Below are 25929 nucleotides of genomic sequence, written 5' to 3' on the forward strand. Positions count from 1 at the left end.
ACACAAGAAAAAGACATGCTTCTGATTGAGGCTACGCTAAAGGCCCATACTGTACTTACAATGCCGTGATATAAAAAAAAAAAGTGACTAATGACACTTAAAATCTGTGTACAAATATATAAAGGCATATATTTTACATTTTTGCACAGTACAGCGAGTGTTTTGTGCAAACCTTTTTTGTGATTTGACAGTTGATTGAACAAACTACGACACCCTTCCACTCCTTGCTTGCACAGTCTTTTCCTGAAATGCTGTCTTTGCGTGCTGCATTAAAGAACCAGTACCCAGAGGGAGTCTGCAGCCTCCCACAGTGGCATTTCATTTTTTTTCTTTACATGCCAGGAGAAATGTTGCTCCTCCCAGCAGACAATGAAAAAGTACAAAAAGCAGTCACGCTATGGTGCGACAAGTGAACGATTTCGTGAAACCAATTTTTCTGCAGTTACTAAAAAAGCTTTCTGTATTTCATAAAGATCCTTTGTTAGTGTCTGACTAACGTGAGCGCCACAGTTAAAGCTCATACTTCAATAAGTAGGTAAATTATCTTGTTCGACTTGATCTACCTTTAAAAATTTCCAGATCCTTTCAACATGTGACATGAATGTAAATCAGGAGCGCAGAGACAAAGGGTTTGTTCGTGGGATCCAAAACACCCTGCTGGGTTCACTGGGTAATGACCAGAGTTGGTCTATAAGCTTCTGTGATTAGGAAAAGAAAGTTCTGGCATAGGTTGAGCAAAAAGTAACTGAAGGCAGCTCAAGTCTTTAGCATAAATACATATTTTCTAAACTTCGTTATGTTATATGATTGAAGGAAAAAGGTAAAAAGGCTGGTTGCAGTCGAGTAGTCACAAAAAACCCAACTTTTATGCCTTTCTGATCATTTTTCCTTGGCCTTCATGGAAGTGAAAGAACCGTGGTCCTGTGCTTCCAGCTGGTCAGGGAATATTTTTCCTAGCGGTGGGTCCCAGGGGGTTGCCGACTGGTCACCACCAGGGCATCTCTAGATATGCTAAAGGAAGCCCCCTTATTTAGTATTTACCATTTGAGCTGCTCTTGTTATGGCTGCCAGGTGCACATCATTCATTTTCTGAATCTTCCTAAGCAAAACTGACTAAATCTACCGCAACCAGGGTGAGGATGAGGGTGGAGTGTGCTTTGACATCACAGGAAGACATGAACACTGTTGGGATAAGAAGTTTGATAGTAGGTCATGTTAAAATTGTAGCGTGTAAATTCATTAACACAAGGCACTGTAAAAGGCACTGCAGTGTTCGAGTAACATGTAGCAACAAGAATTGTAACGTTCACAGCATTTTAGGACACAAAAGCAGCTTCAGAAACTTTGGTAAGAATGTGCATGAAATGTGTAAGGAAGGCCCACGGTGTTCAACGTAAAAAGTACAGTAGCTCTACATATACAGTACACTGGCAGCCACGGTAGATTTCTCTTTTCATGCTCTTTTCTCGCTTTAATCCAGCAACCACTTCTTCCCTCTTATACGAAAGACACGACCGATTTTTTCCAGAAATGCTGAAATGTGTTCAATTTAGTTGTAAAAAGTATATTTCATTGGAAATGTTTAAGTTCAGCAAACATGCAATAAAAAGAGACTTGTCTACAGTGGCCTTATGTAGCTTATTTCTATCTAAAAACAGGGAAATGAAAGGATGTTGTAGATCTGAAAATGTATTTCAGGTTTACTGTAAAACTGTAACTTATCATTTTTCTTCTACTATAAATCAAAAAAACTAAATCAGTTCTTGATTTTTAAAGGTTTCAGTTGGAGTTTAATGTCCCCCAGTGGCCAAAGGCGTTTAACATTCCTTGTAACACACCAGTATGGCCAGTATATAATAGTATATCTAAGCAGCTGGTGAGGGTTGTTTCTCCACTTCTTCTCCTTCTCACCACATCCATGTTCTTCTTTTAAGGTCTGTTTAATCAGTATAATTCTGAGCAATCGCAACACTTGCCCAGTCTCTTCCTCATCTGTTTTTGAGTTCATCCCCGCTTTGTACCACCAGCACCTGCCCACTGTTAGTTATAAGCTCCCAGTGACATTCCTGGCCAGTGCCCAGGCTGGGAACTCAGTCAGATTGAAGAGTGGAACCCCCCAGGTGGTGATAGCCAACATTACCACCGCCACGCCAATCAAATTCACCCCAAAACCTGCTTTGACCTGGAGATGAGGAGGAGAAAAATTACTTCAGTAAGCATCAAGAGTTTCTGTTTGCCACATAGTACGAAATAAAAAGAGCCTCGAATTGGATACGCTGTTCCCTAAAGTCTTTTGATTCTGCAGGTGCAAGAAGATTGTGGGACAGTGAGTGTGTGTTTGTGTGTCGTACCATGTCCCTGATCTGCACGTGGCCGTAACTGAAGACGATGGCGTTGGGGGGGTTCCCCACTGGAAGCATGACCCCAAATGACACGCACATGGTGGAAGGGATCAAAGTGTGGAGGGGGTTGATGTGCAGAGTCTCCGACTGGACAGAGAAGTACGCAATGAAGAAGAACAAAGGGGGTAAAGAGAGAGTAATGAAGAAAAAAGACAAGTGCGAAGAGGAGAGGTGAAATGGTTGGGGGTACAGAGGTTATAGATAACTCAGAAAAATGTAGGAGGGAAGATAAAAGAAAAAAGGATGATAAAGAAAAATTGAACAAACGGGAGAAAGAGAAGGTCAGAGTTACCAACTGCTACAGAAGTTGATATGACACTTAAAAAACAACATTTTCACATAATATAATCATAAAAATGTTGGTCTAGAATTAACGTCACAACTGACCCATCCTGTCGCTATGATGTCATACTTTTGCAATGTGGGGAAAAATAAAAAAAAATGTTCACATGTTGTACAATTTTATCTGCTGTTACAATGGTAAGCATTTTAAGGTTTTTTGGTGTTTTTTTAAACTGAGCTTTAAAACATGCAACAGGAGTGGTAATAAAAACCCACAGAGGCCGACAGACATCACTGACTATATTTTAAGGGCCGGTTGAGAATACATAGAACAAGACAAAAATCATTAAAACATGTTAAAAAAGACTTTAGCCTTAATGAATGCAGTGTAGTTTGGAGCCGGAAGCAGGGTTCATACATCATCAGTTAACAACTGGACAGAGGTGAAGTATTATGGCACCTGCTGTGAAATAAAAAGAGCCTTGATGTGCACTTTATGAGTAAGTGCACGAGGAACAGGCGCCATTCTGCAATAAAATGGCTTGTGACGTACTGGTGAGAAAACGTCACCACTGACAGCTAAAATAGATTATTGCCAGTACAGCAGTTTTTGGGGGGGGTTCTGAGTAAAAGGGTCATAATGTGCAGATGCACAAATATTTTTCCCCTACTCTTACATGTGTTTGTGCTGCTATCCCAGTATAGTATAAGAGTATAAATAACACAGGTTGTTTTATATATCTATATGTATATAAAAAGAGAACTCGGCCTCACAATCAGTGCCACTTGCCTCAAGCTTTACATTGTTTGCACTGTTACACGCACGCACTTATGTAACGGTTATGTAACCAGTACTATTTAGACCACCTGGTAAAGATTATTCAAATTCGTGGCCCACATCAGAAGTAATTAGCACAGTTTAAAAATGAAAAAGTATTTTCAAGCAGCACATTAGCACAGACCTGTTAGACTGAATATCCTCCAGGTCATTTATGTGAGTGTTTAAGGATTTATGACATTTTTATGATCATTAATGAGGAACAGGTGTTGCGATATGAAAGAGAACATGTCGTACCAGCGCAGACAGGATGGGCAGGAAGACGGTGAGAGTTGCTGGGTTGGAGGCGAACTCGGTGACCGCAGAAACCAGCAGGCAGGCTAGCAGGGTGACCGCCCAGGGAGGAAGACCACTCATGGGCTCCAGCTGTCTGCCAATCCACACTGACAGGCCGGACACCTACACACACACACACACAACATTAATCAGCTTTCTACATGCTGTTCATATCCCCACCATTACCTAATGTAATAATATGTGAAATGATTCTTCTCTTTTATAGCTACAGTCTCTTGTAGATACGTGTTGAAATCACATTAACTCCATCAAAGTAATCAAGAAATTTATAATGGTGAAAATGGATCGCAGATTCAGATTACCCAGATGCTATGATGCCAGAGCAGTAGAGTAATACAAGAACACACAGACATATATTCGTAGTACCTTGCAGCCCGCTGCCAGTGCATAGCCTCCACCAACCAGGATGACGATCTCCCACGGCATGAGTCTCTGGAAGTCCTTCCAGGTGATCATGGGAGCCAGTGGGTCAGACTCTGAATCATCATCTAATATTTTAAAATGATAGAAAAAAATGTCAATAGAGCAGGATCTGGGGGAATAATATCATGTAATACTTGTGGTTGACAAACACTTGAAAAGTCATTTATTTTACCAAATCTCAAATGAATGGCTCACAACATCTGTAATGTGCTGTTAAAATAATCTGAGGTAGTATACGAATGTTAACGAAGCTAGCTGAACAACATCACTGAGCCCTTTTTTATTATTCAATATGTTTTAAAGCCACCAAATGGAGCCCTGATGAGACAACCCAAAGGTGCTCGAGTGCTTGTTCCTGACCTGAGTTTTTACAGCAAGAGGAGGAAGAGAAGGGCCGCCTGGCAGGGATGAGGAAGAGGAGGAAGCCCAGAAGAACAGACACCGTTGCATCAGTCCTGTAGCCTTTCCTGAGAGAGAAATTAAGAATACACAGATATAAAACAGATAATGCAAAAGTACTCTAACAGAGGCCAAAAATCAAAAATATGGCGTGTGAAAAGAGCATAAGCACTCCTTACTAAGTGTCTATTATACCTACTCTATGTAACAGGGTGTGTATTTGTTACGGCGAACCAGTGCTTCCCTAAAGTGTCTGACCACTAACACTTCTGAACGTTTGTGGTGATCCGGCGCGACATTATCAGTACTTACTTTTCAAAGAGCGACGTCCAGCCGGGCACAAAGCCAGGCTCTCTGGTGAACCACAGCAGTGTCATCAGGATGAAGAAAACACCTGTCACCACCTCTGGGTAGCTGCACACACAATCCACAAAAGCGCGTCAGCAACAATTACATGAGTGACAACACGATGGGGACAAAATGTCACGTCTGGGCTCGTGAGTAAGATGCAAATGCATAGCTTATATTTACACACAGGTGAACTTAGTCCTTTAAATATACATAAAAAGTGGAAGAGTTGACATCAGAGTTGGAATTTCGGGAAATTATTTTGCATCGTTTCAGCTCTGGCACACACCTGATGGGTCCCAGCTTTGCGTACTCCTCGTGGATCCTCCTCTCTGACAGCATCTCTCTCCTGGTTTTGCGTTTCTTACTGAGTGAGCAGGTTTCTCTGAAGCTGAACACACAGACAGCAACAACAAGATCAACCACACGGTGACCTGATACGGTCGCTTTGTGCTTTTCAAGCTGTAGCCTCAACAACATACAGGCAGCAGGATTACCATGAGTCCATAATGACAACATGGAGATGTGGGCAAGTAGGAGACCCACCTCTGTAATCACACCCCTGCCTGTGACCATTAGCACAGCAACTAGCAACACAGCACACACACAAAGATCCTCGTACGGGCACTCACTTGCAGCCGAGGAAAAGGAAGTGCAGCCACAGCCAGGTGAGAACCAGCATGATGATGGCGATGGGGAAGCTGAAGATGAACCATGTGCCAAAGTTGATCACCTTTGCGTCTGGATAACGGCTGGAAAGACAGTTGGAAACAGCAGCTTTAAACCACACTCGTCGGTCGTATTCATTTCACTTTAATGTGTAATATACGCATTGCTACACACTGGCTCTTTAGGGGCTGAGCCTAATGACTTGTAACGGCATGTGTCACGGCCGATAAAAATGGAACCTTATCACGTTTAAAAATAGCCGATTAACTCACATCAGCCACACACATTGACCCAGCCTCGGTCACGTGTGTTTGCTTTGACTGACAGATTTTGTCTTATTTACTTATCTGTGCAGCATTACAGCTGACTGTCCACACTGATAAGACTGTGACTATCACAGCTCAGAGAGCTATACTACACTACTGGACAGAAGCCATAATGGGTCACCGAAATTCTCTTAAGAAACACTTAAGAAGCTTCTATAGAGCAGAACGCAGTTATTGGGTAAAGCAGCAGCATCTATCTATTTTAAAAGAAGAGAACCAACATGACATGCCAGAAAGGATGCCACTTTCTAATATTCAGCCTTATATATAAAGCTTTGTAATATCTTTACACATTCACCTAACAAGTGGAAGATATTAGAGACACAAATCCCTTTGGGGCTGCATCAGGAAGGTATCTGGCGTAACATTTGCTATAACAAAACATGTGTGGAGGGACTTGTGTAGCGCCCCCTTGTGGATAAGAGAGCAGCCAAAAAGTATCCATTAATGCCCTACATCTAAGTTCACATTCACACTCATATGAGGAGTAACTCAGGGATACTTTAGCATGCAGCCTGGAGCATCCAGGGGGGAATCAAACTACCAACCTTCCCCTTACTGTAGTAGACGACCTGCTCTAACCACACGGTTGCTACACACTTCTGCAATATACTATTAATATTTACAACCCTTTATTGATAACCTATTGAAAGGTAAGTTTATCACCTAATTAAATGTATTCATGTTTCAAGAGTAGTGCTGTTCATGCATCTAGAACAGTGGTTTCAAACATAAGGCCCGGGGGCCGGAATTAGCCCAGCAACTCCTCCAATCCTAGAAGGCTTTGGAAAATGTGTATAAATTAGGAACTTTTGACTGTATTTTGAGAAGTTTTCCAGGTTTCCCTACTGACAAAACCTTCCCCATTGCCATTCATACTGCAAGAAACTAACAGATACACAGGAAAATGATAAAAATGTTCCTGTTTTTCAAGATTTACTATATTTTCTGTGATTAACTAGAACGTCTATTTAATTTAACACATTTGTCATGTAGAAAAGTTGAAATGTACTGTTGAAACTGGACTTCTTTTTCTGATATTAAGAGTTATCAGGGATTAAATGTTGAGTGAAATGTCTTTATTCTGACAGAAAGGGTTGATTCGCTGATACGATTGATACGATCAAAGTGGCCCACCGTGTAGTTTGACGTCCCTGATGTGGAATGTTTAGGTGTTAGTTGCTCAGATTTGGAGACTACTTTGAATCTAGAATCCACTGGAACTAAATGACATTCACTGTTGCTCTCCAAGCTCATAAATGGTTTCAGTTGTTTGTTTTTTCAAAGATTAAGTTTTTATTCTTATTTTAGCTAATTAAAATGTTGTTGTTTTTTCAGTTAACTATGTATCCTTGGTGATCTCTGTACCCTAATTCCACCCAATGACAGCTGGGATAGGTGAGGATAACCTTTTTTCCACAGAGAAAAAGAAATCTGAGAAAACTGTGAGGAGACCATATCATCAACATTAATAGCCCTCTGTGTAGTGTATCAGTAGTTTATGATTAGTGCACTTTAAGCTATAAGACAAGTTGTTGGTCTCCACTGTTGTTTCATTTAAAGCTATATAGGTAATAAAGTGTGTTTGCTCTGATATGCTTCACTGCTCTGTAACGACGCTAAGCAGAGTAAAGGTGACATGCAAAGACGGTGATCACGTATCTGCTGCACGAACAACTCTGCCATGCCTTCTCTGACCTCCGGGCATTCGCATCGTGGATGGAAAGGTGAAAGCGAGCCAATAAAAAGTATGGGAAAATGACTGGGCTACTTGTCATCCTCTGAGGATCATAGATATCTGCATCAAATTTTACAGATCCCATCCCCTAGATAATATGAGGGGAAAACCCCATCAACCTCATAGCTCGACAGAAAGAATCAGGGAAAACATAGACCTTTGGGAACCATGAGTTTCTATATAAAATAACAGCAGAGAGAAAAAATGAGATATTTCAGGCAAATAGAAAGTTTCATTTATGAAAAACAAGAACACAATAAATTAAATAAAAGTATGAAACTATTCTAGAGCTTTTAAGATTTTATCTTAACACCAAATTGCATTTTAAAAAGAACTAAAGTAATAAAAATCATAATATGTTGACAACATCAGTGTCAGTGTCCATCAGGATTTCCTGTACTGGGTTAAATTTTATGATCCGTACTAAAGAGACACATTTAAAAATGCTGACAGTCTGCTGGCAGGGCTCTGGAGCCATGAAACACTGGATTCGTTGCACAGTTTAAATAGTTGAAACCCAGTTTACACGAGTATCTTTAATAAGAGCGGAACTTTCACCACTGAAACACAAAATCCAGCTTCTATTACCACAAAATTACGTACAAATGGAGACAGAGAACAATTAAGCGCACAGTGGAGGGGGTAATAATTCAAAGATGCAGTCCTGGCAGAAAAAAACAGAACTACATTTTTAAAGTATCTCACTTAAAAAAAATAAATAAAAAAAAAAACAAAAAAAAAAAACCAGCCTTTCATCAGCAGACAAAAGTGGAAAAAAGTTATAAGATGTGAGGCTTCAGCACAGACGTACATAAAAGATGGATGTTGCTAGCAGGATTTTTTAACCTAGATCTCGTATGGGTATCATTTGTCATTATGGTAACCAGCCTCTACTTGTCTTTATAGTCCTTTTTAACTCTAATGGGGACCATAATGTATCAAATGAGCATTACAGTGTATTCAATGAGAATTAAGATAGCGACTGGAGACCATAAACTCATCAGGAAAATGTTTACTGAGATTATAGATCAAGCCAACGTTGGCAATTAGTCAGAGACTTCAACATAAACTGACTTTAAAAATAAAACCAAATATCCTGATTTCAGTTTTAGGATACTACATTTCTGAATCATCAGGTAAAAATAAAAAGAGTTGATTCAGAAAGCTATGAGTAATGATATGTTTGCAGTTCCATTCAATCCTATTTTATTCATATAGCACCAAACCATAGTTGGCTCAAGGTGCTTTATATTGTAAGGTAAAGACCCTACAATAACAAGGCAAGGCAAGGCAAGGCAAGTTTATTTGTATAGCACAATTCAACAACAAGGTGATTCAAAGTGCTTTACAGAGACATTAGAAACAAGAACAAATAAAAAGCATGATTTAAAATTGATTAAAACAAGCAAATAAACTAACTAACTAATTAACAAACAAACAAACAACAGTATATAAAATCAAAACAGATAAAATCAGAACAGTAGATAAAATCAGTAGTTAAATGTAAGTTTTGAAATTTAAGCTTAAAGTGTGGATTTGGTGCTTTATTCAAATGCAGCTGAGAACAGGTGAGTCTTCAACTTGGATTTAAATAAACTGAGTGTTTCAGCTGATCTGAGGCTTTCTGGGAGTTTGTTCCAGATATAAGGAGCATAAAAGCTGAATGCAGCTTCTCCATGTCTGGTTCTGACTCTGGGGACTGATAAAAGACCAGATCCAGATGACCTGAGGGATCTGGATGGTTCATACTGGGTCAGGAGGTCATTGATGTATTTTGGTCCTAAACCATTCAGAGCTTTATAGGCCAGCATCAGAACTTTAAAGTCTATCCTCTGACGGACAGGCAGCCAGTGTAAGGACCTCAGAGCTGGACTGATGTGGTCCACTTTTTTGGTCTTAGTGAGGACTCGAGCAGCAGAGTTCTGAATGAGCTGTAGTTGTCTGACTGATTTTTTAGGTAGACCTGTAAAGATGCTGTTACAGTAATCAAGCCTACTAAAGATGAATGCATGGACTAGTTTTTCCAGGTCCTGTTGAGACATCAGATCTTTTATCCTTGATATATTCTTGAGGTGATAGTAAGCTGACTTTGTTATTGTCTTAATGTGTTTTTCTAAGTTTAGGTCTGCATCCATCACTACACCCAAATTTCTCGCCTGGTTTGTGGTTTTTAGATGTATAGATTGAAGTTCTCTGGTGACCTGTAATCGTTTTTCTTTGGCGCCAAAGACTATTACCTCAGTTTTGTTTTTGTTTAGCTGGAGAAAATTGTGGCACAACCAGTCATTGATTTCCTCAATGCATTTACCAAGAGCCTGTACAGGGCCTCGGTCTCCTGGTGACATTGTGATATATATTTGTGTGTCATCTGCATAGCTGTGATAGTTTATTTTGTTGTTGTTTATAATCTGTGCCAGTGGGAGCATGTAGATGTTAAACAGAAGGGGTCCCAAGATGGAACCTTGGGGAACTCCACATGTGATACTTGTCTGCTCAGATGTGAAGTTACCTATTGATACTGTTCTGAAGGCAGGACTGTGATGCAGTTTTCTGCCTCGCCACTAGAGGGCGCGGCCGTTTTGTGAGTAATGTTTGACTGGGATGGAAAATGGTGTTCATGAATGCAGTGTGAATCACAAGTTATGCTCGGGAGCAGTTTATGTGGGTTCAATGAGAGTGTGCGTCCATAAGACTGGTGAGTTACAGGATATTTCTTGTGTAAGAAGGATAGCCTGTATGTTTTCTTGCTCTGGACGTCCTCTGTTTGTACATTTTCTATAAGCTAAGTTATCGCTAAGCTAAGCTAAGCGGGCTAAGCTAAGCTAAGTTCGCCTAGGCCAAACTGAGTTCAGTTTAAGTTGGTGATTTGTTATGTGTATTGCCTTCTTTAGTTGGCATCATAAGTGAGTGGGGCACAAGAGTTAAGTGATGGGAAGATGTTTATTTTCTTTGTTGTCAAATATGGTTCAGACTATAAGTAAAAGCCGCCAGCTTAGTATTAGGGCCTATAAGACAAGTATGTGGCTGTAATATGTTATATGGTGATTATTGTTGTCTATAATTTGATTGTAATTTGTGTTCTATTTTTCATTCTGTTTGTAGAACCACACACACACACATACCCACACCCACGCTAAATCTGCCATTAAAGAGCTGAACGATCATCCCCTGTCCTCGTTATTTTCTGGAGGGTCATAGTGGCACTTGACCTGTGCACACCCTGCGATCACCACTGTAGAACTGAACCTCATATCAGAAATCATCACAACAGATACAAAGTATTTCCTGTTTTCTAAGTATGTTTTGAACCAGTTTAGTACAGTTCCTGAAAGACCTGTCCAGTTCTCCAGTCGTTTGAGTAATATGTTGTGGTCAACTGTATCAAATGCTGCACTGAGATCCAGTAAAACTAGGACTGACATTTTTCCACTGTCTGTATTCAGACATATGTCATTAAACACTTTGGTCAGAGCGGTTTCAGTGCTGTGGTTCTGTCTAAAACCTGACTGGAAGGCATCGTAGCAATTATTCTGTTTTAAGAAGTAATTGAGCTGTTGAGAAACTGCTTTTTCAATGATCTTACTTAAAAACGGGAGATTTGAGATCGGCCTGTAGTTGTTCATTTGTGTCTTGTCAAGATTGTCCTTTTTCAGTATAGGTTTGATTACAGCAGTTTTTAGTGATTCTGGAAACACACCTGATAATAAAGAAAAGTTGACGATCTGTAACAGGTCTGACTCTAAAGTCTTTGAGACCTTTTTGAAAAAACTTGTTGGCAGGACATCTAAACAGCAGGAGGAGGAGTTCAGTTGACCTGAGATGTCCTCCAGGTCTTTGCTGTTAATCGGGTGAAACTGTTTCATGGTGTTTAAACAGTTTTTTGGTGGACACAGTACATATCCTGGATCTGCTGTTGATGTACCAATTGCTTGTCTAATTTTTTGGATTTTTTCAGTGAAGAATTTGGCAAAGTCATTGCAGGCCATGGTCGAATGAAGTTCAGCTGCCACTGACACAGGAGGGTTTGTTAGCCTGTCAACTGTAGAAAATAAGACCCGAGCATTATGGCTGTTTTTAGTGATGATGTCAGAGAAGTAGGACCTCCTTGCATTCCTCAGTTGTAAATTATAATTGTGAAGTTTCTCTTTATAAATGCCATAATGAACCTGGAGGTTTGTTTTTCTCCATCTGCGCTCAGCTTTCCTACACTCTCTTTTTTCATTTTTCACCAGTGTGGAGTTTCTCCATGGAGACTTTTTCCTTCCAGAGATAACCTTCACCTTAATGGGAGCAATAGTGTCCATTACATTTAACATGTTAGCATTGAAGCTATTGACGAGCTCATTGACTGACCCTCTGGGCAGGTCAGGTGTTAATGGGAAGACCTGGTTAAAAATTGCACTACTGTGTTCAGTTATACACCGTTTTGTGATCACTGTTGTTGATATATTTGTGTGGGCTGAGATTTTACTTTCAAAGAAAACACAGTAATGATCAGACAGGCCCACATCAGACACAGTAACCTTTGAAATGCTCAGGCCTTTGGAGATCAGTAGGTCAAGAGAAAACAGAGAAAACCTAGCAGCCTAAGTCTACAGCAGGGTAACTAAGGAAGGATTCAGGGACACCTGATCTAGACCCAACTATGAGCTTTACTAAAAAGGAAAGTTTTAAGCGTTCTTTTAAAAGGAGACAGATTATCTCCCGAATCAGAACTTCCATAGAAGAGGGGCCTGAAAGCTGAAGATTCTCCCTCCCATTCCATTTTCAATATTATAGGAACCACAAGTAAGCCAGCAGTCTGAGAGCAAAGTGCTCTACTGAGGTGATACAGTACTATGAGTTTCACAGATAAGACAGAGCCTGATTGTATGTGAGGAGAAAGATTTTAAACTCAATTCTGGATTTAACAGACAGAGCCAATGAAGAGAAGCCAGTGTGGAAGAAATCTGCTCTCTCTTTCTAGTCCTTCCCAGTACTCTTTCTGCAGCATTTAGGATCAACTGAAAGCTTTTCAGGAATATTTACAGTAGTCCAGCCTAGAAGTAATAAATGCATGGAATAGTTTTTCAGCATCACTCTGAGACAGGATGTTTCTAATGTTAGAGATTTTATGCAAATGCAGGAAAGCAGTCATTACAGTGTTACTGGAAGCCAAGGTAATGCCATCCAGAGTAAATATCTGGTTACATACAATGTTTCTAAGATATTTAAGGGCCAAGTACAATAACCTCACAATTGGAGGTCTTCTAGGTCATTAGGTCTTTAAGAAATCCCTGCACTTTAATTAATTGGAGTGTGTTATCTGGCTTAATGGATATATAAAGCTGGGTATCATCTGCATAGCAATGAAAATGTACACAGAATACTGCCTGAGTGATGAATGAATAATTTGAATAGAACTGGTCCCAGGCAGAACCCTGTGGAACTCCACAAGTAGCTAGCTAAGAGAAACCTGCAAACAAACAGCTAATTTTCAGCTTCTAAAAGTTAGCCGGGTACTAAAATAACCCTCTGATAAATCTAACATTGCTTTGTTAGCGTCTCTGCCCTCATTCACATATCATGGGACTGACAGTGACAAGTCCTCCACTTCGTGTAGACACATACTCATGTGTCAAAAGCATATAGCATAGATAAAAAGGCTTTTTTGTTTAATTTGTCTGTATGTTTGAATTTATTTTTATAAGTTTGGTTGTATTTGTGCAGCACTGACTAAAATCACATCCACAATCTGTACAAATATGCTTGTCAAAGCAACTGATGTCAAGTTTATCACTTGTTGTACGAGCATGGACTCCAGTTTTGGATCAACTAAACTGAATAAGTACACACAATCAATGAATTTCAAGCTTAAATCTCTAATCTATGAGATTTTACTTTACACTGCTTAGACTTGTTGCTGTCCCTGTTAGCATCACAACTACTAGCACACACGCAATCCCACACAGATCAAAACCTGACCTTTGTCCACAAGCTGTGACATGAAGGAGGCCATTCTGTCAGGCAGTGGCCAGATGAAATCATCTCTGTGAGCACTGTAGAGGCTGATTAGTTTGATCTCTTGTGGCCCCAGACACTCAGCTAACATAAACTTTTTCAGAACAGAGAACACAGCAGCCAAGAAATCAACCAAGCTGTAAACATGTCTGAGAACTGAGGAGATGTCTGCAGTCATCCAAAGCCATTACAGACCAGCATCTCTCTCTGGTTCTGAACGGTTTGTAAAGTAGATTTAATATTACTGTCAACAGATTTTGGAAGCTTATTTAAATCATTACATAAGCAAGCGTTTGTGTAGATACCACATACGTGAGCATACTTACGTGTTAAACTGTTCAGCAAAGATGAGGTTGGTTGACGTGCCGGTGATGGTGATGAGTCCTCCGATGGTCGCTGCATACGTGATGCTTAGTGACAGGCATTTACAGATCATGTGATCCCTTTTGGTGGGATACTGGGAGTCTCTTCTCATCTTCACCCTCTTTACATTTGGGATTTCAATCTCAACCTAGAGTGATGAAAATGTTGTAAACGAAGAGCAAACATGAGAAGCAATCAGGAAGATTGCTTCTAGCTCTTGTTTCCAGCAACATGGCTCTGGCCCACCCTCTTCACTGACACACTGCTCACCTGTGGCAGGTGGCCGTTGGTGTTTTTTATGAATTCCTGGTTTGAGATGGGCTTGAGACCCAAACCGTTGACCTCAGCGGTTTTTGTCTGAAAACAACAGAATATCGAATCAGTGAAAGCATATAGATTTTTCTGTGGCTAATTTCCACATTCTGTGTACTTCACACACACACACACACACACACACACAAACACGTCACTTACGTCACTTAGTGTGGAGAGCACCTGCTTATTGTAGTCATTGCTGAAATAAGAAGAGAAGATAAAGAAAATCAGTATGGTTGTGTGAGAGAAAATTGACTTTACTTTGGTTAAAATGAGTGAGACTGAAGGAAAACAGTCATTTGATGTAACTTAATAGCACAGATAAAGAGGTAAAATCCTTGCAGAACTACCACAGAACCCTGTGTAGACAACTTAAACAGACATTCACATATCATCGAGTGTACACTGCATAAATAAAGACCTAAAATGTCCACAGACACATACCAGTTGTTGCGGTAGAGCAGCTCTAGCTGGTTCTTGTCCAGGTTCTCCTCTTTGTCTGACACAGCTGCAGAGAAACACGGGCATCGTCAAGTCAATGACAGAAGCAGTTTGAAAAGTTCGACTGTTTGCCTGTTAACAGGAGACCCTCTCTGCTACAGCACCTCAGCTAGCTTCTAGCTAATGTCCACACTGGTGCAAGCACTGTTGTTATATTTGCAGAAATGTAGTGACAGACCCAGACATACCACTGTCCTCTTCAGGCACCTCTGCTGTTTCAGAGTCGACATGACTGTCTGCCAGACCGGTGCAGATCAGCTGCTGCAGGACGGCCTCAGCTATGGGCATCACCATGGCTGTGGTGGATGTGTTGCTGAGCCACATGGAGAGAAATACTGTGCAGCACATGAAGCCCAGTACCAACCTGCACAAGAAGGAGGTCATTTTATACTTTTGTGTGTGTGTGTGGGGGGGGGCGCACATTATGACTACATTTACCATCATTGTAGTGTTTAAATGTACAAAAGTGTGATGCTCACATGCCAGGCTTGGCCCCTGCAATCATCACCATCCTCAAAGCAATCCGTTTATGAAGGTTCCACTTCTCTATGGAGGCCGCCAGGCAAATGACTCCCATCAGCAGCAGAGTTGTGTCTTTGCAGTACTCTGCTGCTACCTGAACACACACAGAGGTACAAAAATTATCACTTCAAATGATAAGTCTACATCATTTCAAACTAATTCAACAGATGCTGGGAAAATAAACAAAATGAGATGTTGTAGGCAGGAAGAAGTTCCGAGACCCTCCTTTCACCCTCCCTCGTACAGGATCAGCACTTACGGTTTGTTGTTCTTAATCTGCTCTACTTCCCATCAGCAGCGTTCACAGGTCTGCAGCGTTACATAATCCCAAGTGCACTCACCTCTCACCTAAAATCTTTTAATTTTCCTTAAGCTGAACGTTTACACTTTGGTCTTCTTGGGAACAAAAGTACACAGGGTAGGCCCTATAAGAATGTCTCTCCACACTGTTTGTTGTCATATAAGATGTCAAAATCCCATAAATGAACTTTTAAAAACAAGAAACCAACTTTTAGCCTGAATGGGAATCAGACAGATGCTGGAATGCATCCAAGCCTATCAGCTGCTTCACAGTAACAATAACAGCTGTTAAGTTAAAGGAATGACTAAAATAGCTAAAATCTCAGTGTTGGCTAATGCAAAGCTTAGTAGTGACAGCTCCAGGTTTAACAGACACATAATCATTGCTACTGTATTCACATACAGTGTACAGATTATCCTCCACAGCTGTTTAGCACTGAAACTCGGCTAATCGGTTTTCATTTCAATTTGCAGCTACAAATCCAAGTCATAGTCCTTTCCAATCACTTTAAATATTAGCTTTTTTTATGGAACACTTATGACCGCAGAAAACTTTAACTGTTAACTGGATGAGATAAGATCCTGTGCATTGTTGATGCTCTTATATTCCACTCTTGAGTGGCAGCAGATGAAGACGGAATCTAATCTCTAAATTAGCAGCATTAAAGCAGCAGAAAATGAGGAGATTATAAAAAAATGAAAGTGCTATAATAGACTGGAAATGTTGCATAAAGCTCTCTGCTGGCATATTTATGGAACGCCATCACAAGCGGCTTACAGCAGTGTTAACAGGCAGCTTTTGTCACTGTTTGTCAAGGCGCTTTGGTCATGACTCAGTTTTTATGTAATGCAGATAACAAAGGTAAAGATGATGAAGGTGAGTTTAATTGAGAGGAAACTGTTACTGGTATTTTTTTTTTTTTTAAAGAAAAAAAAAAGGGGACTGACGCCAATGGCCACCACTATCAGTAACGCCAATCGTACTGTATTAAGGTTCGACAGTGGTGTTAATGGTCGGTAAAGTGTGTGAGAGGCTGGGTGTGGCCATGTGAAGAACACTGAAGGACATCAGTGGGTACTGATGATGAGTGCTGGGTTAATGGGTTCATCTGCACTGTCCACTCAGTCATGTCTAATGAAACCTTCACAGTTGACTGACCATGCCTCTGGTTTACACTGGAGTGTAATAGGATAAGCAACAGAGAACTGTAAATCAAAAAACTGATGTATGTCTGAGGAGCACACGCATGGACCAAATTTCTTTAAGCATACATAGCACAGTCCAGAACACAAAAACCATGCACCGTCTGATCTGCACGTATATTTTTACTACCACCTTTTTCTTTCTTTTCTTGCTTTAATGTTGCTTTAGAAAAAAATTAGCAAACCCGCAATAAAGTAAGACAATGCAGTGTCTAATGAGAATATTCTTAATTATTCAATAACCTCTTCCTATTAACATGGACATAACTCTACTTAAACAGATATATAGAGATCTGTACAGCAGATTTTTACTTTATAAAAACTGTAAACACTGTAAAAATTGATGAAATTTGAAAAAAAAAAAAAAAAAAAACCTACTGGGGACTCCTGTGCCTCATACTGTACAGTTACAAGAACACTTATAATAATGTATACTTTATTGATCCCCATAGGGGAATTACTCTCTCTGCATTGGACCCATTCAATCAGTGGGCAGCCACTAAGCAGGCGCAGCATGTAGGGATAGTACTTTGCTCAGGGGTACCTCAGGGTAGCCATTCAGTGGATTCGAACCCCAGACCTTCCGACCATGGGGAACCCACTCTACCTACTGAGCTATCCCTGCCCCACTTGTTTAATTAGCAAAAAGCAAAAACCTTAACAAGAATCTGACCAAGACTTTTGTATTGCTACAGGAGTCTCAGTCCTGGTGCCTTTTCAAACTGAAAGAACGGAGGAGGATATTTGCATAATAAGGCAAAGTTTTAACAAAAGACATTCAGAATTAGGATGTAATAAATTAAAGAATAATTGTTATCGTTTAGATTTACTGCACTGTGTCAAAGCTGTAATTTGCCTTGAAAATAGTTAGCTACGTGTGGTGCTGTAGCAGGATTTGCAGCACATGGCTGTGTGGGAATTATATCATTTTTATATTATGTTTATTCTTCTATATCCTTTTTATTAAGCTTTGAGTAGTGGCATTTGATGAGAACATTTATTCAATTTATTGAACATATAGTTTTAATCATGTTATTACACACATTGCATATGTGCTCATGAAAGAGTTAAGCACTCAGTCCTGTGAAGGTCAGAAGCTTCGTTCAGCGTGACTGTCTATCCTATTTTACAGTGCTTTTCAATGTTCAAACGGGCATTTTAATCACAAGACACATTGAAAACCCGAGAAACATGATGTGAAAATCTCCATACAAAGACAGAAAAGTGGAATCAGCACACACAGCATTCACTGGTGCACAGAATGACACAAAGATTAAGATATTGTCTTTTCAGAAATTGAGAGCAGGCGATGCTAAAACTTCCTCCAATTTTCAAACATGCAAGCAAAATTTTAGGTATTTTGTGGGACACTGAACTGTCTTTTAGCACCTTGTACCAATCAGTTTAAGATTTCACTTATAACGCATTAAAGCGTGAGGTCTACCTACTGATGGACTGCTAGAAGCCAGAGACTTAAATTCTCTTGTAACTCTTCTAGTTGTTCCTATCCTACCTGTCTGCTCTCTTTCATTTTCTTTATTGCAGCTCCTCAAAATACTCCTGCCATCTTCTCAGCACACTCTTTCCACTCAGTACATTTCCATCTCAATCCTTTATCAGTCATAGTGTCTCTGCTCTGCATGTTCTAACCCGACTATGTGAAACTGCCACAATCGGTCGCGTTTTTAATTCATTCTGAAAAACGGGATCTTTGTTTTTCTTTGCTCTCCTTCTCTGCCAGGCTCTGCAGTTATGAAAAATCAAAACTTTTAGCTCACAATAGATGCTACAATTTTCAATATACAACTCACTCTTAATTTGGCATCTCAAATAGAGTTTATAAGACAGGTTTCAGAGAACTGAAGCTCAAACCAGACAATCAGCTGGAAAGAAGGACTCACCTCACTGGACTTGAGTACACCAAAGAGCGGGTAGAGGAAGGCTGGGACCAGAGCAGCAGCACCCAAGGGAACAGCTTCAGACACCCAGTAGACGGCCGTCACCATCAACACATAAGCACAACACGCCTCCTGCAACCCCCAAAAAAGTCTGTCTATATCATCCACACAATAAGCAATACAGAAAAAAAGACACAGGTCTAGCAACATTGTCCACACACACACATCCATGTGTGGATGTGCACACATGGATGTGTGTGTGTGGATGTGCTCACATGGATGTGTGTGTGTGGATGTGCTCACATGGATGTGCACAGTCTTTTAGAATACATTACAAGTACAAGTACAAATATTGTGTGAGTTTATTGTTGTGGCAGCAGTGGGGAGTGTTGTTTGTACTTAATATCCAACTGGGACACACACTAACACTCTTTCTGACAAAACTCTAGCACGCGCACACACACACAGTGATATTACATTAATCTTGTTATTGGTTATATAATGTCAGCATGCCAGCCTCTCATACCGCTCTGTCGCAACACCAATGGGCTTAGTGACACGCTCTCCAATCTTCAAAACTAAAGTTGAATCTCGTGACATTTGTTAAGACCTTTTATAGCTGACACTCGCTTTGCAGAAAAATACAGTTTGTTCACAAATGAATTATGCTTAATGCTTAATAAGCTTAATTTAGGTCAGAATGAATGTGTCATAGACAGGGTGCACATAGTGCTATTATATATGCAGGTTATCACTATGTTATAATATGAGACTTGGATAGTCTTTTGTTGAACACAGATTTCATATTAGCTTCTATCAAACGCTGCTGGAGTCTGTACTGAAGAATGCTTAGTATAGCATTTCGCTTGTAGCAGGTCACTTAATCTCAAGTTAATAAACCCACAGGGAGGAGAATTAGCCACAGGACTTCAGCGTGAACCATGTCCAGACCTGCTTGAACTCCCATTTAAAAAAAACAAAAACAAAAAAACTTTTCAGAAGTCAAGCTTATCCATGCCTGCTGTTTACATTATGTTGCAAGAAAACGCATGTAGATTATTACAATTCAAAGACATTGTAGAAGAACCCTGAAACTTTGAAGTTTCAAAATATCCACAGGTAAGCACAGATGCCTCAGTGCATGTGACAACAACCACAAAGAGACTGTACAAATGTGGCCAGTGTGGGAAGTGTGCAAAAGAAAAAAAAATGGTGTTCAAAAGGAACACAATAGCCAAACTACAGTTTGACGATCAACATATCGATGAAGACAAGAAATATGAGAGAATGCTTGTTGGTAATCTGCTGCTCGCAGACCATTTTTAAGGCGGCTCAGTATGTTTGAATATGCATATTGATCTTCAGTGTGTTTATCATGTGTTTGTATTCAAACTGTGAACCACTTTGCAACTCTGTGTTTTGAAACGTGCTATACAACTAATGTTATTATAAAGCTACAATAAGCCATTTTAATAGCTATATTAAAAGTTTTAATAGCTGTAGAAGTAGTATAGAAACAGTAACAAGCAAGTAAATATTTAAAAGCCTATTATTATTTTCAGCTACCACATTTATTTATTTAAAAAACTACCTTACAGTACTATTGATGGGTCTGATTATTCAAGATATTTTATGTGACATGAAGGATTTTAAATTTATTTTGGATTTAACAGCGAGCCAATGAAGAGAAGGCAGTATGGGAGAAATATGCTTTCTGTTTGTAGTCTATGTCAGTTTGTCTGTTGCTGTGTTTTGGATCAATAGTTGAGTCTAGAAGTAATAAATGTTGCAGAGTGATGGTAAAATAGTTTTTCAGCATAACTCCGAGACAGGCTGTTTCTAATTTTAGACATATTGCACAGATGGAGTAAGGTCTTTATGTCTATAAGACGTTCCTGCAGTTAAACTTACTGGTCATCTGGCTTTGTGAGTAGATAAAACTGGGTATCATCTGCACAGCAATGGAAATATATGCTATGCCTTCTAATAATACCGCCTAAAGGAAGTATCTATAATGTAAACAGAAGTGGTCCTAGCACGGAATCCTGTGGAACTCCACATCTTGACCTTAACCCCAGTGTGTGAAGTCGACTCCCTATTTCTGCTCTAACTGATATCACAGACAGCCAAAAATGTTAAAATGTCTCAAAAGGGGCATTTAGAGCATTTTAAAGCCGGAGCTGTTGGCTCACAGGGATTACTTGCACATACAAAGCTCTCATTATATGAAACACTGGCCATATTTAACAAGCATCTACCACTCTAACAGAAAATAAGCAGAAGCATAAAATGTGCTCTGACGTTGCTCTGTTTTTGATTTGCTGTTGACAACACAGGTTTTTACTCTAAAGACAGGTGCTTACTTTTTGGAAATGCTCCTAAAGATTTAAGAGGCATTTCCAGGCATTAGGTGCAGCTGCCTGATTAGACCAAATGAGATGTTTGGGGTTCATAATCAAAGAGAACTTCGCCACTGAAAAGATTACAACAATTTAAATCCACTGAGAAAACATTCCAGTATTATAAAGAGAGACATTGTGTCCAAATAATGAGTTTTTGCACTTTAACAGCTAGCTTTACAGCTCCTGCCTGTGTCGGACACAACACCACACCGAGGACGTGCTGGAAGTCTGCCAGATCAGAATCAGAATGCTTTATTAATCCTGGGGGGGATAGGATTAAAGCAATGCCAAAGGTCTGACTACTGGTTTGCGGGGGGAAAAGCACACTGATGAGAATGTAAAGAGAAAAAGAAATGTGACCTTCGGAAAGAACAAACAAATGGACAGATAAACAAAAAAGACAAATCAGCAGTAATCCATGATTGATTATTGGTCACTATTTATCAGAGCACAGTTGCCCCACAGAAACTGCAGCTTCAGTTAGATCCTCAAATCCTACTCTTTGGCTTCTTTGTTTGGCTTGTTTTTAAAGCCATTGTACTTCAACCTTTGTGCTGAAAAGACTTCACGCTAAGAAGTGTCGAGGTTCCGAAGTCATCACATGAAAGATAACCTGTGCTTGTGCTGATTTAAGGCCGGCTTCTCTGAAGGTTATGTAACCAGTTATTAATCTTAAAAATCATTTCAACTACAAAATTAGCAACTCTCTGTGGTGACAAAATTAAAATCAGCCTACATATATTTTATGAAAGTGCCACCTGCAGGGCCATTTTTGAGGGAAAGTGGACAACTGACCGGCCACCCCGGCTGTGACAGGCATGAAAGTGTGAGATGCTGTTTTTTGTATTCCATCTAGGTGAGAGTTCACTTGATTTCTGCTTCTGTTGTAAAATGTGATATTGGAGAACCAGAGGGAAAATGTTAAACGTCATAACAAACTGTAATGGACCCTTCAGGCACAATCGTATCTTTCCTCAAGCAAGATGCTGCAGAGAAGAAAAATATAAGTTTTTATATTCTGGGTATTTAGCTGCAGTTTGTCATAAGAAACATCCATAAGTGACAGTGCATCCTATTACTCTCTTTGTGCTAATGAAAACAGTGAAATAGATCATGCTTTAGACCATTTAAATGCATTTAACAATCAGGACACCAAAAGGACTCATAATTTGTTTGTAACAATGCCCTGGACTTGTTGTTTCCTACTTTCCTGTGAGATCTGTGAGGAAGAAAGAGGAATGCAAAAGTTTTCCCTTTGCAGCTATTCACTAGACACTTCTTGAGTCTTTTGCATCGGAGCCCGGTGTGGTTTTAGAAACTTTGAGCAAAGCGATTACTGTGAGCTTACTGGGATGAGAAAAGATGTTTTTCTTTGAAATCTCAGTGTTTTACAGCTGATAGGTCAGCTTTTCTCTAAACAGAAGCCCACTGATTGCCTCGTCAACTAACTGTTATCCGTGATCAGCTTGGGAAATGAACAGGAATATTATTCAGTTTAGAAAAAGAAAAGACAGTTACCTAAGGATGTCTGATAGGCAGATTAGATCACAGCTCAAACGTTTTTCACTGAGTCAATCAGCAGAAGGCTAAACGGCTCAATAGATAACATGTACACGGTTCACTCCCTTGCCCATTTGTATGGAAAAATACTCACATGAAAACTGACTTTATACTGACAACACTGATGAAACTTCCTTTTCTGAGACTGGAGTTTGACCTGTCCAAGGTGTACCTCGGCTATCTCATCAGTCATAGAGTGCACACCTACAGACCCCACTACCCTGAACTGGGTAACAAATGGATGACATATCAGTCAAACAAATTAATTATCCAAATTGCTCTGACAATAAAAGCATTTTTAAAAGAACATCAGTACACATCACAGCTAAAAAGACCATCTTAGGTGAGTCATACACATATACTACACATATTTGTCCTGATCACCACAGTTATCGTCCTACAGGGTACATTCATTGGCAATCCATCCACATGACAAGACAGCTAAAAACCACAAATGCCAGATTTCTGCTAAAGGAAAATTCAGAGGCTCACCAAATATAAATCGTAATTAACTGCCAGTTTTTTTAACAGTAGCAGCAATTTTTCAGTGTGTGCATCACAGCAGCCAAGCCAAAAGCCAGGGAACATCTCTTTGCGTGTGTGTATACGTAGCTGTCTGGACTCAGCAAAAATTTTGGAAAGTTGTGAAACTGCACACGTGCGCCTCTGATAAGCACTGTGCTTATCTGCCACTGACTCTGCTTCTTTGTTCCTGTCCTCAGTCTCTCTGACCTGGCCTGACTGCATCCTACAGATGTCCTGTTCAGCTGCAGCTGGACACAGGACCTCTCCAAACACACACACAATGTTACTCTGAACCCGTCACATTCCCGACACAGTCTGGGGTCCCTGGTGTTGTAAGGAAGCCACGTGGGGGCTCAAATCCAGCGTGGTTGTGGGTTGATTATATAACTTAATTGCTTGGGTTGTTTCTTTCTTTTTCTTTGTAGTCAAGTTTTTGTTCTTTTGTTCTTTCTTGGCCTCATCCTGCGCCACTTACTCATGCCAAACATCCACCACCACTGACATAACAGCAGGGCTCCTTGGCGATCGCTCTTATTGGCTGACGGTCAACTTGTGGAGCATAACACTTTCTTTGAATATGAATGACATTAAAATAAACACAGAGAAACACCTGTAGTTACAATTGATATACGTGTAGAAAACACTATGGCCGTGTCCCAGAATATGATCTAAAGCGCATCACCTCTCTTACGACCCTTGTTCATTGTGTTTATCAGAAACAGCACTGACACCTGGTTCATAAATACCAAGTGTTGTGTATGTGTTAATTCTATGTGTTAATTCTTGAGTTCTTAAGTTCTTTCTTTTACCAGAGATGTGGTTTAAGCTCCAGTCCCGGCTGCTCACGAACATTAAAAACTCAAAACTTCAGATTCTGATTCAGATTTTTTAAACACAAACTTTAACTTTGGTAGCTATATTTAGCGTTTGATCCATGCTTGAAAACACAAGAAACAAAAGGAAACACTTAGATGTACTATAACTGATACTGTTTTATCACAGAACACCTTGAGGATTTTGAAAATGCATTGCGCATGCCGTGAGTTTTGAAATGACGTGGGCCTTTCAAACCAACACATTCTCACTCCCTTTAAATTGATTGTTACCTCTGTGACTCAGATTGTAATACATTAAAGTCACAAACTGGAGCTAATGTGTACCATTTGCATCATAAATACAGTGACATGCTCTGATAGGGTGTTTTAAAGCTTCAATTTTGGTTTGCTGATTGCTACTGTCTTTCACTGGTCATGGGAGAAAAAAAAAATCCTAATCCCAATTGAGGTGTTCTCAGTATGACCTACACTAGAGGGAAAAAAGTGCTTTCTACTGGATATCATGGAATCTGACAGGTGACCACGTTAACCAGAGAGGTTCTGCAAATCAGAGAAATGCACTGGTCTGAGCCTCAGTAAATATGAGACCACACCACAATCAGAAAGTCTGACACAAACAAAACAAATATTCAAATATTTAAAAAAAACAAAACATGAAACTCACTCCCCAGCAGCAAAAGTTTAAGGTTTTAGTCTCAGAATGGCGAATGCTTGCACATGGCTCATGTAATTCTGTGCTTTTCATTACGATTTCACTAATCTGAGGACACTGAAGACAGAGCTATCCCAGATTCGGAGGGAAGACACGCAAAAGAGGAACGGACCTCTCTCCTTTTATTCCCATCTTTTCCCTCTTCACTTTTTTATTTTTCAGGAGCACGATGATGTTTAGCTCATTAACATGTCGCGACATCTCCTCTCCACACACACGGCTCAGCTGATGATCGGGGGAGCTCGAGACAAGCGATTATCAAAACGGAGGACAGTGCGCCTTTCTCTCTCTCCCTCACACACACACACACACACACACACACACACACACCAAGATCCCATCAGGACACTGAGGCCAAGAGCAGCAGCATCACCACCCACAGATCAACTGGATATCTTGTTTACTGCTGTGCCGGATGGTTGCTAGGTATTTATTAAGAGTAAATTATTGGCGCATGATGTTTGATTTAACCTAAGTTCGCATATACTAATTATTTTTAACATACATCTTTAATTTATTTCTTATAGGGACACAACACCACACCGAGGTATATCCATCACATTTAATGCTTTGAAGAGATTTTCTGGTGATTTAAAAGTAGTTTCTCGTCATTCCATCTTTAAATGTTTCACATCTGTGCATTTAAAAAAAAGTGTATCTGTCGAACTACGAATTAACTTCAATAAATTTGACGCATTTATATGTCAATAATTTCCAATAGAATATTAATACCTTTATATTCTATCCATCAAATACATTGAGAGTGAAAATTATACAGTTAAACTCTACCGTGCTCTTATTTTGAAACCCATTTGGTTATGGTAAGCGTTCTGTTGCGTGTATATGCAGCGTGTAATGATAAAAACTTCACATTTTTTCACACTCTCTCTCTCGTACTCACACTGGTAGGGTGGATGAGCGGTAAGGGAAGCAGGGACAGCGGGATGAACACCACAAGGATCAGCTTCCTCGCCCTCCACAGCTTCCTGAACAGATCCATCCTGGCTGCGGCCTCCAGCCTCATGGGTGACCTGGGGCTCTGGGTGGAACCGGCCACAACTCAGCAGAAC

The 25929-nt window shown here is 40.0% G+C and overlaps 1 protein-coding gene across 1 annotated transcript; it reads right to left on the reverse strand.

Annotated features, from left to right (window-relative positions):
* Positions 1-492: 492 nt before the first annotated feature.
* On the reverse strand, positions 493-25913 carry slc13a4 (solute carrier family 13 member 4). Its single transcript, XM_040036501.1, has 16 exons — positions 25761-25913; positions 18828-18956; positions 15381-15517; positions 15090-15265; positions 14845-14908; positions 14560-14599; positions 14356-14442; positions 14049-14233; positions 5622-5741; positions 5279-5380; positions 4954-5055; positions 4603-4709; positions 4186-4307; positions 3760-3921; positions 2352-2489; positions 493-2182 (listed from the first exon to the last, which is right to left on the reverse strand). Exons 1-16 carry the CDS (start codon positions 25881-25883, stop codon positions 2045-2047), a joined length of 1932 nt encoding a protein of 643 aa, XP_039892435.1. The 5' UTR covers positions 25884-25913; the 3' UTR covers positions 493-2044.
* Between the last annotated feature and the right edge of the window lie 16 nt (positions 25914-25929).

The sequence above is a fragment of the Simochromis diagramma genome, unplaced genomic scaffold, assembly GCF_900408965.1.
Source record: "Simochromis diagramma unplaced genomic scaffold, fSimDia1.1 OVJJ01000371.1, whole genome shotgun sequence".
In the NCBI taxonomy this organism is placed as follows: domain Eukaryota; kingdom Metazoa; phylum Chordata; class Actinopteri; order Cichliformes; family Cichlidae; genus Simochromis; species Simochromis diagramma.

Excerpts from the sequence above, each read along its gene's own strand:
- slc13a4 (XM_040036501.1), bottom strand. The coding sequence starts at position 25,883 with ATGAGGCTGGAGGCCGCAGCCAGGATGGATCTGTTCAGGAAGCTGTGG. Across the intron at positions 18,957-25,760 it reads CGCTCATCCACCCTACCAGT|GAGGCGTGTTGTGCTTATGT; the intron begins GTGAGTACGAGA and ends TGGGGGTTGCAG. Across the intron at positions 15,266-15,380 it reads GCAGGGGCCAAGCCTGGCAT|GTTGGTACTGGGCTTCATGT; the intron begins GTGAGCATCACA and ends CTTCTTGTGCAG.